Below are 13,401 nucleotides of genomic sequence, written 5' to 3' on the forward strand. Positions count from 1 at the left end.
TCTGCAGATTTCTCCTGTAAAGTAATAAAATGTTCTCATCGAGATAAAAACTCCGGAGGTGAAAACATAACAAACAACAACAACAACAGATCATTGTTTAACACATGTTCTTTTCATAACAGGAATTATTAATTATGTACATATTCATATTCAGCTTCTACGTCTGTGTAAAGGTACTTAGAAGTAAGAGAAAACATATCTGGTTATTTGCCAAAATGTTTTATTTCATTGAACAGCGTTATCCACTCCAGTCAGCAGATGGCGACGTGTCTTTCAGGTGATGCTTCTTGGTGACGTGTATTCTCGTGGATGGGGCTTCTTCAACAACAACACGGCTACTGATTCAACCACTTCGCGAGCTTGCAAGCAAACACAAAACCTAAACATTGAAGCTCTTTCGACCATTTGTGTTAATATGAATCTCGGTGTTTTAAACACAATTCTGTTTACATATACACTACTTAACTTACATGCAATTGGCTTGTTTACTTAAATAAGCATATTTGTTAAATTCGTACTGAGTTTAGCACTAGGCTAGTTGCTAATGCTAACTAGCTAGCTAGCTAGCTAATATGAGTTCACTAAGCTACTGCCCCCTTGCTAAAGAAGAGGATGTCTACTGGACGGAGAAGAAAGCTCTGGGGCTGAACATTATTGTAAAACAAGAAGAGGAGGATATTACAGTGAAAGGAGAGGAAGAAGCTTTCAGAATAAAACAGGAGGAAGAGGAGGCTGTTATAGGGAAAGAAGAGAAGGAATCTTTTGAAGTGAAAGAGGAAGAGGGGATAGAGGCTGTCACTGTGGAAGAGGAGGATGTAGAAGCTTTCAGAATGAAAAAGGAAGAAGAGGCCATAACATTGAAAGAAGAGAAGGAACCTTTTCGAGTAAAAGAGGAAGAGGAGGCTACCTCAATAAAAGAGGAGTGGGAAGATGTTTTGGGAGTGACAGAGGAGGATGAAGATGGAGAGGAGGAAGAGACTGAAGATCCTGTTATCACCAGTGAGTATTGTCTTAAAAACAGGGGACACAAGCTCTGCAGTTGTTGAACTAGGCTGTATGTTTTTAAAGGAGCATTCTACTGAAGTTCTACACTTGAATATGTTGTTCAGTACTGTAATTAGTAATGTAATGAATGAGTTGTTAAAGGAGAAGATGGCCAGTGGTACATGCGTGTTTAACTCAATTCTGTGGCCAACAGCCCTGGCCATTGATTCTAGGATAATTATAAAAGCCCAATGAGCTTAGTTCAACTGTCGTACCCCAAGGGTAGGCCTATTTACTTTTGAGTCATTTAGCAGACACTCTTATCCAGAGAGATTTACAGTAGTGAATCATTTAGCAGACACTCTTATCCAGAGAGATTTACAGTAGTGAATCATTTAGCAGACACTCTTATCCAGAGAGATTTACAGTAGTGAATCATTTAGCAGACACTCTTATCCAGAGAGATTTACAGTAGTGAATCATTTAGCAGACACTCTTATCCAGAGAGATTTACAGTCGTGAATCATTTAGCAGACACTCTTATCCAGAGAGACTTACAGTACTGAGTCATTTAGCAGACAATCTTATCCAGAGAGACTTACAGAAATAGCCAAATTCACTCATTTGAAGTGGTGTCCACATACTTTTGTATAAACAGTATATCTTAGATTAATTCTGACCATTTTGAAGAAATGTATACTGCCTACGGCATCTCAAGATGGACAAACAGTACTATTGCAGTTTTAGGCTACTCTCCTTAATAGTACTTATGTGAGCACACTCGTTAGGTTCGCCAGCCGAACCGAAGCATGTGGAAGGCTGTTGGGGTGGTCAAGCAGCCTAGCGGTTAGAGTGTTAGGCCAGTAACCGTAAAGGTTGCTAGATCGTTAGGTTCGCCAGCCGAACCGAAGCATGTGGAAGGCTGTTGGGGTGGTCAAGCAGCCTAGCGGTTAGAGTGTTAGGCCAGTAACCGTAAAGGTTGCTAGATCGTTAGGTTCGCCAGCCGAACCGAAGCATGTGGAAGGCTGTTGGGGTGGTCAAGCAGCCTAGCGGTTAGAGTGTTAGGCCAGTAACCGTAAAGGTTGCTAGATCGTTAGGTTCGCCAGCCGAACCGAAGCATGTGGAAGGCTGTTGGGGTGGTCAGGCAGCCTAGCGGTTAGAGTGTTAGGCCAGTAACCGTAAAGGTTGCTAGATCGTTAGGTTCGCCAGCCGAACCGAAGCATGTGGAAGGCTGTTGGGGTGGTCAGGCAGCCTAGCGGTTAGAGTGTTAGGCCAGTAACCGTAAAGGTTGCTAGATCGTTAGGTTTGCCAGCCGAACCGAAGCATGTGGAAGGCTGTTGGGGTGGTCAGGCAGCCTAGCGGTTAGAGTGTTAGGCCAGTAACCGTAAAGGTTGCTAGATCGTTAGGTTCGCCAGCCGAACCGAAGCATGTGGAAGGCTGTTGGGGTGGTCAGGCAGCCTAGCGGTTAGAGTGTTAGGCCAGTAACCGTAAAGGTTTCTAGATCGAATCCCCCGAACTGACAAGGTAAAAAACTCTGCCGTTCTGCCCCTGAACAAGGCAATTAACCCACTGTTCCCCGGTAGGCCGTCATTGTAAATAATAATTTGTTATTGACTGACTTGTCTAGTTAAATAAAGGTAAAATAATTTAGACATTTTTTTTTAAAAATAGCGATATTAATGCTTTGTCTGCTTGCACAAGTTAAACAAAAAAAAAATAGTCAGACAACAGAGGAACTAGAAAGGCAATTCAAATCATCTAGTTAACTATTTAGCTATTAGCGTCAAACCAAATGTTATTGGTCACACGCACCAAATACAACAGGTGTGTAGACCTTAGAGAAATGCTACTGACAATACATGTATTAATGTCAATGTCTTGTCCCCACTGTCCTACAATAATTTACCACCTGTACTCGTGTTTAACCGCAAATTGACACGCAGCAGTCATTACATTACATTACATAATTACATTACAGCTCATTACATTACATAATTACATTACAGCTCATTACATTACATTACATAATTACATTACAGCTCATTACATTACATAATTACATTACGGCTCATTACATTACATTACATAATTACATTACAGCTCATTACATTACATTACATAATTACATTACAGCTCATTACATTACATTACATAATTGCATTACAGCTCATTACATTACATTGCATAATTACATTACAGCTCAATACATTACATTGCATAATTACATTACAGCTCATTACATTACATTGCATAATTACATTACAGCTCATTACATTACATAATTACATTACAGTTCATTACATTACATTGCATAATTACATTACAGCTCATTACATTACATTACATAATTACATTACAGCTCATTACATTACATTACATAATTACATTACAGCTCATTACATTACATTACATAATTACATTACAGCTCATTACATTACATTACATGATTACATTACAGCTCATTACATTACATTACATAATTACATTACAGCTCATTACATTACATTACATAATTACATTACAGCTCATTACATTACAGTACATAATTACATTACAGCTCATTACATTACATAATTACATTACAGCTCATTACATTACATAATTACATTACAGCTCATTACATTACATTACATAATTACATTACAGCTCATTACATTACATTACATAATTACATTACAGCTCATTACATTACATTACATAATTACATTACAGCTCATTACATTACATTACATAATTACATTACAGCTCATTACATTACATTACATAATTACATTACAGCTCATTACATTACATTACATAATTACATTACAGCTCATTACATTACATTACATAATTACATTACAGCTCATTACATTACATAATTACATTACATTACATAATTACATTACATAATTACATTACATTACATAATTACATTACATAATTACATTACATTACATAATTACATTACAGCTCATTACATTACATTACATAATTACATTACAGTTCATTACATTACATAATTACATTACAGCTCATTACATTACATAATTACCTTACAGCTCATTACATTACATAATTACATTACAGCTCATTACATTACATAATTACCTTACAGCTCATTACATTACATAATTACATTACAGCTCATTACATTACATAATTACATTACAGCTCATTACATTACATAATTACATTACAGCTCATTACATTATATAATTACATTACATTACATAACATTACATAATTACATTACATTACATAATTACATTACATTACATAATTACATTACAGCTCATTACATAATTACATTACAGCTCATTACATAATTACATTACAGCTCATTACATTACATTACATAATTACATTACAGCTCATTACATTACATAATTACATTACAGCTCATTACATTACATTACATAATTACATTACAGCTCATTACAGTACATTACATAATTACATTACAGCTCATTACAGTACATTACATAATTACATTACAGCTCATTACAGTACATTACATAATTACATTACAGCTCATTACAGTACATTACATAATTACATTACAGCTCATTACATTACATTACATAATTACATTACAGCTCATTACAGTACATTACATAATTACATTACAGCTCATTACAGTACATTACATAATTACATTACAGCTCATTACAGTACATTACATAATTACATTACAGCTCATTACAGTACATTACATAATTACATTACAGCTCATTACAGTACATTACATAATTACATTACAGCTCATTACAGTACATTACATAATTACATTACAGCTCATTACAGTACATTACATAATTACATTACAGCTCATTACAGTACATTACATAATTACATTACAGCTCATTACAGTACATTACATAATTACATTACAGCTCATTACAGTACATTACATAATTACATTACAGCTCATTACAGTACATTACATAATTACATTACAGCTCATTACATTACATTACATAATTACATTACAGCTCATTACATTACATTACATAATTACATTACAGCTCATTACATTACATTACATAATTACATTACAGCTCATTACAGTACATTACATAATTACATTACAGCTCATTACAGTACATTACATAATTACATTACAGCTCATTACAGTACATTACATAATTACATTACAGCTCATTACAGTACATTACATAATTACATTACAGCTCATTACAGTACATAATTACATTACAGCTCATTACAGTACATAATTACATTACAGCTCATTACATTACATATTTACATTACAGCTCATTACATTACATTACATAATTACATTACAGCTCATTACATTACATTACATAATTACATTACAGCTCATTACAGTACATAATTACATTACAGCTCATTACAGTACATAATTACATTACAGCTCATTACATTACATATTTACATTACAGCTCATTACATTACATTACATAATTACATTACAGCTCATTACATTACAGCTCATTACAGTTGTTGAAATGAAACGCTGCCTACTCTGGCTGGAAAACCGCCTCTCAACGTTGGCTTTTCCTCTATTCAAAAATTCTGACAAAGTTACCAAAATATTCCTGGATTCATTGTCAAGCAGGGGGGGGGGGGAGTAGCTAATTGTCATACCTGAGTAAAAGATACCTTAATGAAAATGGCTCAAATGGAAAAATACGAGAGAAATAAGTCAAAGTATTTGGTTTTAAAGATACTTAAGCTTGGGAGAGGCGAAGGTAGAGTCATGTGTCCTCCGAAACACGACCCGCCAAACTGCGCTCCTTAACACCCGCCTGCTTAACTCTGCACCAATGTGTCAGAGGAAACACAGTTCAACTGACGACCAAAGTCAGCCTGCAGGCGTCTGACCCACCACAAGGAGTCACTAAAGAGTACGATGAGCCAAGTCGCGCCCCAGCGGATCAACAACATTGTAGTTACTCCACAACACTAACCTAATTGACAAGTAAAAGTAGGAAGCCTGTACAGAATACAAATATTCCAAAACATGAATCCTGTTTGCAATAAGGAACTAAAGCAAAACTGCAAAGAATGTGGCAAAGAAATTAAATAAATGAACTACTTAACAAGGAGGTAGAGGCAACAGTACATCACACAAAGCAGCCACAACTGTCAGTAAGAGTGTCCATGATTGAGTCTTTTAATGAAGAGATTGAGATAAAACTGTCCAGTTTGAGTGTTTGTTGCAGCTCGTTCCAGTCGCTAGCTGCAGCGAACTGAAAAGAGGAACGACCCAGGGATGTGTGTGCTTTGGGGACCTTTACCAGAATGTGACTGGCAGAACGGGTGTTGTATGTGGAGGATGAGGGCTGCAGTAGATATCTCGGATAGTGGGGAGGGAGGCCTAAGAGGGTTTTATAAATAAGCATCAACCATTGGGTCTTGCGACGGGTATACAGAGATGACCGGTTATCAGAGAGGTATAGAGTGCAGTGATGTGTCCTATAAGGAGCATTGGTGGCAAATCTGATGGCCAAATGGTTAAGACCATCTAGCCGCTCGAGAGCACCCTTACCTGCTGACCTATAAATTATGTTTCCGTAATCTAGCATGGGTAGGATGGTCATCTAAATCAGGGTTAGTTTGGCACCTGGGGTGAAAGAGGAGCGATTACGATAGAGGAAACCAAGTCTAGATTTATCTTTAGCCTGCAGCTAAATGTGCTGAGAGAAGGACAGTGCGCCGTCCAGCCATACTCCCAAGTACTTGTATGAGGTGACTACCTCAAGCTCTAAACCCTCAGAGGTAGTAAGAACACCTGTGGGAAGAGGGGCATTCTTCTTACCAAACCACATGACCTTTGTTTTGGAGGTGTTCAGAACAAGGTTAAGGGTAGAGAAAGCTTGTTGAACACTAAGAAAGCTTTGTTGTAGAGCATTTAACGCAAAATCCGGGAGGGGCCAGCTGAGTATAAGACTGTATCATCTGCATATAAATGGATGAGAGAGCTTCCTCTGTCTGAGCTATGCTGTTGAAGTAAATTGAGAAGAGTGTGGGGCCTAGGATTGAGCCTTGGTGTACTCCCTTGGTGACAGGTAAATTGGTGAGAAGGGTAGTTAGCAAACCAGGCCAAAGACCCCTCAGAGACACCAATACTCGGCCTACAAGAAGGGAATGGTCTACCGTATCAAAAGCTTTGGCCAAGTCAATAGAAATAGCAGCACAATAATGCTTAGTGTCAAGGGCAATGGTTACATCATTGAGGACCTTTAAGGTTGTAATGACACATCCATAACCTGAGCGGAAACCAGATTGCATACCAGAGAGAATACTATAGACATCAAGAAACCAGTCAGGTGATTATTGACAAGTTTTTCCAACACTTTTGATAAACAGGACAACATAGAAATAGGCCTATAACGGTTAGGATGAGCTTGATCTCCCCCTTTAAATAAAGGACAAACTGTAGCTGCCTTCCAAGCAATGGGAACCTCCCCAGAGAGGAGAGACAGGTTAAAAAGGTTGAAGATGATCGGGGCAGCAACCTTAAAGAAGAAAGGGTCCTGAATACGATGTGTTATGTTTGGGGCAAATCCAATACAAAGCTGTTAGAGACGTACCCAGAAAGACTCACAGCTGTAATCACGGTCAAATGTGATTCTAACATGTATTGACTCTGGGGTGTGAATAGTTAAGTCAATGAGATGTTTCATTTTTAATAAATTGGCTAAAAATGTCAACAGAAAAATAACTTTGTCGTTATGGAGTATTATGTGTAGATAGATGGGTGAGAGAAAAATAATATTTAAGCAATTTTAAATAAAGGCTGTAACACCACAAAATGTGGAATAAGTCAAGGGGTGTGAATACTTTCTGAAGGCACTGAACACTATCCATGTTTCAATTGTCTCGAAGCTTAAAAATCCTTCTTTAACCTGTCTTCCCCCCCCTTCATCTACACTGATTGAAGTGGATTTAACTAGTGACATCAATAAGGGATCATAGCTTTCACCTGGATTCACCTGGTCAGTCTGTCATGGAAAGAACGTTTCTAATGTTTTCTTCCTCTGTGTATGTGACAGATATGAAAATCTTTTGTTGGAAATGTAAAGGGGCAGTAGGAAGCTTTTTAGGCACCCCTGACCAAATTCACATTGGACTATATATCTTTCTCATTTAAAGCAAGTCTAAGAAGCTGTAGATCTGTTCGACATTATCTATTTCTATGCTTCCTCGCTATTAAGTTTCGCTTTTGCTCGTTTTACTTTCGGGTTTCGCACACCAGCTTCGAACAGCTGAAATATGTTTCACAGCGGTGTAGATGCTACAATGATCCTCTACACTATTCATCGACTTGTTTTGCCACAAACTGAAATTTGGCGAACCATTCAAATTTCTGCCACCAGAATTCTGCCTGTTGTGCCTTTTAAGAAGAGGGTAAATGTAAAGCTGCAACAACAAGGATGGGTTGCTAATATCTCTAGGATTGTGCCTTTGACTTCTGGACAACGAAATGAAAACCAATAGAATAGGAGTGAAATGCTGGTTTCACTGACATATGAGGCAGTTTTTATAAATGCTGGTTTCATATGAGGCAGTCTTTATAAATGCTGGTTTCATATGAGGCAGTCTTTATAAATGCTGGTTTCATATGAGGCAGTCTTTATAAATGCTGGTTTCATATGAGGCAGTCTTTATAAATGCTGGTTTCATATGAGGCAGTCTTTATAAATGCTGGTTTCATATGAGGCAGTCTTTATAAATGCTGGTTTCATATGAGGCAGTCTTTATGAATGCTGGTTTCACTGACATGAGGCAGTCTTTATAAATGCTGGTTTCATATGAGGCAGTCTTTATGAATGCTGGTTTCACTGACATGAGGCAGTCTTTATAAATGCTGGTTTCATATGAGGCAGTCTTTATAAATGCTGGTTTCATATGAGGCAGTCTTTATGAATGCTGGTTTCACTGACATGGGGCAGTCTTTATGAATGCTGGTTTTCATATGAGGCAGTGTTGTTAAATGCTGGTTTAAATAGGGGTCTTTATAAATGCTTTTTCATATGAGGCATGTTTTATAAATGCTGGCAAAGCAGTCTGGTGCTTTTCTCCACGTGAATGTTTTAAAAGTGTCTGGTTTTTTGGGGGGAGGCAGGATACATGTTTTGTCTGCTGATAGTTGCTTCAGACATGGGTATTGAGTCTTAATAAATGCTGGTTTCATATGAGGCAGTCTTTATAAATGCTGGTTTATATTCAGATTTATAAATCTGATTTTCATATGAGGCAGTCTTTATAAATGCTGGTTTCATATCAGGCAGTCTTTATGAATGCTGGTTTCAATCTTATATGACTAGTCTATTACATTTATAAATGCTGGTTTCATATGTATCCAGTCTTTATAAATGCTGGTTTCATATACTGACAGTCTTTATGAATGTGGTTTCATGACATGAGGCAGTCTTTTAAATGTATCCTATATGAGGCAGTCTTAATACATGCTATCCTATACTGACTAGTCTATTTATCTATTATAAATGCTGGTTTCATATGACTAGTCTATTACAAATGCTGGTTTCATATGACAGTCTTTTACATGTGGTTTCATATGACTAGTCTTTTACATGTATCCTATATGACTAGTCTTTATGTATCCTATACTGACTAGTCTATTACATGTATCCTATACTGACGAGTTTTACATGTATCCTATGACTGACTAGTCTTATAAATGCTGGTTTCTATATGAGGACTAGTCTATATAAATGTATCCTATATGACTAGTCTTTTAAATGCTATCCTATATGAGGCAGTCTTATAAATGCTGGTTCCTATATGACTAGTCTTTATGAATGCATGGTTTCCTGACATGAGGCAGTCTTTATAATACATGTATTATACTGACATATTACATGTTGTTATCTGACTAGTCTAATACATGTATTTTATACTGAATAGTCTATTACATGTATCCTATACTGACTAGTCTATTACATGTATTCTATACTGACTAGTCTAATACATGTATCCTATATTTTGGGGAGTCTAATACATGTTTTATACTGACTAGTCTTCATGTATCCTATTGACTAGTCTAATACATGTATCCTATACTGACTAGTCTATTACATGTATTCTATACTGACTAGTCTATTTATCCATTAGGTCTAATACATGTATCCTATACTGACTAGTCTAATACATGTATCCTATACTGACTAGTCTATTACATGTATTCTATACTGACTAGTCTAATACATGTATCCTATACTGACTAGTCTATTTATCCATTAGGTCTAATACATGTATCCTATACTGACTAGTCTAATACATGTATCCTATACTGACTAGTCTAATACATGTATCCTATACTGACTAGTCTATTACATGTATTCTATACTGACTAGTCTATTTATCCATTAGGTCTAATACATGTATCCTATACTGACTAGTCTAATACATGTATCCTATACTGACTAGTCTATTACATGTATCCTATACTGACTAGTCTAATACATGTATCCTATACTGACTAGTCTATTACATGTATCCTATACTGACTAGTCTATTTATCCATTAGTCTAATACATGTATCCTATACTGACTAGTCTAATACATGTATCCTATACTGACTAGTCTATTACATGTATCCTATACTGACTAGTCTATTACATGTATTCTATACTGACTAGTCTAATACATGTATCCTATACTGACTAGTCTAATACATGTATCCTATACTGACTAGTCTAATACATGTATCCTATACTGACTAGTCTAATACATGTATCCTATACTGACTAGTCTATTACATGTATCTATACTGACTAGTCTATTTATCCATTAGTCTAATACATGTATCCTATACTGACTAGTCTAATACATGTATCCTATACTGACTAGTCTATTTATCTATTAGGTCTAATACATATATCCTATACTGACTAGTCTATTACATGTATCCTATACTGACTAGTCTAATACATGTATTCTATACTGACTAGTCTATTTATCTATTAGGTCTAATACATATATCCTATACTGACTAGTCTATTACATGTATCCTATACTGACTAGTCTAATACATGTATCCTATACTGACTAGTCTATTACATGTATTCTATACTGACTAGTCTATTTATCCTATTGACTAGTCTAATACATGTATCCTATACTGACTAGTCTAATACATCCTATACTGATCCTATACTATACTGACTAGTCTAATACATGTATCCTATACTGACTAGTCTAATACATGTATCCTATACTGACTAGTCTAATACATGTATCCTATACTGACTAGTCTATTTATATATTACATGTATCCTATACTGACTAGTCTATTACATGTATCCTATACTGACTAGTCTATTTATCCATTAGGTCTAATACATGTATCCTATACTGACTAGTCTATTTATCTATTAGGTCTAATACATGTATCCTATACTGACTAGTCTAATTCATGTATCCTATACTGACTAGTCTAATACATGTATCCTATACTGACCAGTCTAATACATGTATCCTATACTGACTAGTCCATTAGGTCTATTACATGTATCCTATACTGACTAGTCTATTTACCCATTAGGTCTAATAAATGCACAACACCACTAAGTTTAATAGTGTTTTTATTAGCTTACAAAGCACTACAGCCACTCTGTGATGACAAGCTCTAGTCTAGATTAAACCTCATAGGAAGACTGTTTTTATGTGGAGGTTTCATTCAGGTCTCTCTGTTTAACTAAACTCTCTGTTTGTCTTCAGCAGGGGAGAGACCAGACACAGACTCTCACTGTGACAGCTCGAAGAGTGCTTCAGGGGAACCAGAGACGTCCAAACCAGAAAGACGACGACACTGCTCTCAGTGTGGAAAGAGTTTTAGCTGGTTTGGGAACCTGAAACGACATGAGAGGACACACACAAAGGAGAGACCCTACCAATGCATTCAGTGTGGAAAGAATTTTAATTCATCAGAATATATGAAAAAACATGAAAAAATACACTCAAAGCCTTACCACTGCTCCCAGTGTGAAAGAAGTTTTACCCAACGGGGGGACCTGAAATCACATGAGAGGACACACACAGGAGAGAAGCCTTACCACTGCTCACAGTGTGAAAGGAAATTTTTCTCATCGGGGTCCTTGAAAAGACATGAGGGGACACACTCTGTGGAAAAACCTTTTCACTGTTCTCATTGTGAAAAGAGTTTTAAGAATTTATGGAACCTGAAAGAACATGTGCAAAGACACACAATGGAGAAGCCTTTCCAATGCTCCCACTGTGGAATTAAATTTACATGGTTTCAACAACTTAAAGAGCATGAAAGAATCCACATTGTAGAGAAAAGTTATCAGTGCCTCCGGTGTGGAAAGATATTTATGCAGTTAGGGCACCTGAAAGTCCATGAGGTAACACACACAGGGGAGAAGCCATACCAATGCTCCGAGTGTGGAAAGAGATATAGCACCTCACATGGACTTAAAATTCATCAGAAAACACACATCGTGCTCCCACAATTGTCTCATATTTTTGACTGAGAATGTGTTTTTGTTTATGCTATACATGAAATCTAATTATAGAAAGTGGACTCAAAAATACATTTGTATGATTTATTTTTTGTTTTAAAATATAAATTGAATATGGAGTGAGTAAGTGCATGGCTTTCCCAGATTTCTATGACGTGAAATCATTTTCCAAAAAATGGTAATTAAGTATATTAAAAAAGGTAGCTTTTCTGTGTTGGAACGGTGTGCGTATCCCAACTACAGAATGTTGTGGGCGTATACAAGTCATTAAAGGGATACTTAGTGATTTTGGCAACGTGATTTTGGCTACCTCACCAGAGACCGATGAACTCGTGGATATTATTTTTAGGTGTCTGTGTCCAGTAAGGGGGAAGTTGGAGGTGGGTTTGTGAGTTAGTGCTAACTAGATGAATCCACTCATTTGAAGGGGTATTCTTACATACACTATATATACAACATGATGTTGCATATCCTAACCCATATTCCCACTATTGATGAATAATATAAGGATGTAGGCACTTCAACAGTTGTTCCATCCCCGAGCCCAACATGCCGAGTTCAATAAATAAATAAAAGAGAAGACTTCATGTGTTTTTTTGTTATTTAACCTTTTATTTAACTAGGCAAGTCAGTTAAGATCAATGACGACCTACACCGGCCAAACCCGGACGACGCTGGGCCAATTGTGCGCCGCCCAATAGGACTCCCAATCACGGCCGGTTGTGATACAGCCTGGACTAGAACCAGGTACTGTAGAGATGCAGTGTCTCAGACCACTGTGATACAGCCTGGACTAGAACCAGGTACTGTAGAGATGCAGTGTCTCAGACCACTGTGATACAGCCTGGACTAGAACCAGGTACTGTAGAGATGCAGTGTCTCAGACCACTGTGATACAGCCTGGACTAGAACCAGGTACTGTAGAGATGCAGTGTCTCAGACC

At 36.8% G+C, this 13,401-nt stretch overlaps 1 protein-coding gene across 1 annotated transcript; it reads left to right on the forward strand.

Annotated features, from left to right (window-relative positions):
- The first annotated feature begins 343 nt into the window (after positions 1-343).
- On the forward strand, positions 344-12,956 carry LOC135532623 (zinc finger protein 664-like). The gene is made up of 2 exons (XM_064960094.1): positions 344-999; positions 11,698-12,956. The coding sequence occupies exons 1-2, from the start codon at positions 573-575 to the stop codon at positions 12,468-12,470; spliced, it is 1,200 nt and encodes a 399-aa protein (XP_064816166.1). The 5' UTR covers positions 344-572; the 3' UTR covers positions 12,471-12,956.
- The last annotated feature ends 445 nt before the right edge of the window (positions 12,957-13,401 follow it).

Source organism: Oncorhynchus masou, chromosome 5 (assembly GCF_036934945.1).
Source record: "Oncorhynchus masou masou isolate Uvic2021 chromosome 5, UVic_Omas_1.1, whole genome shotgun sequence".
Lineage (NCBI taxonomy): Eukaryota > Metazoa > Chordata > Actinopteri > Salmoniformes > Salmonidae > Oncorhynchus > Oncorhynchus masou.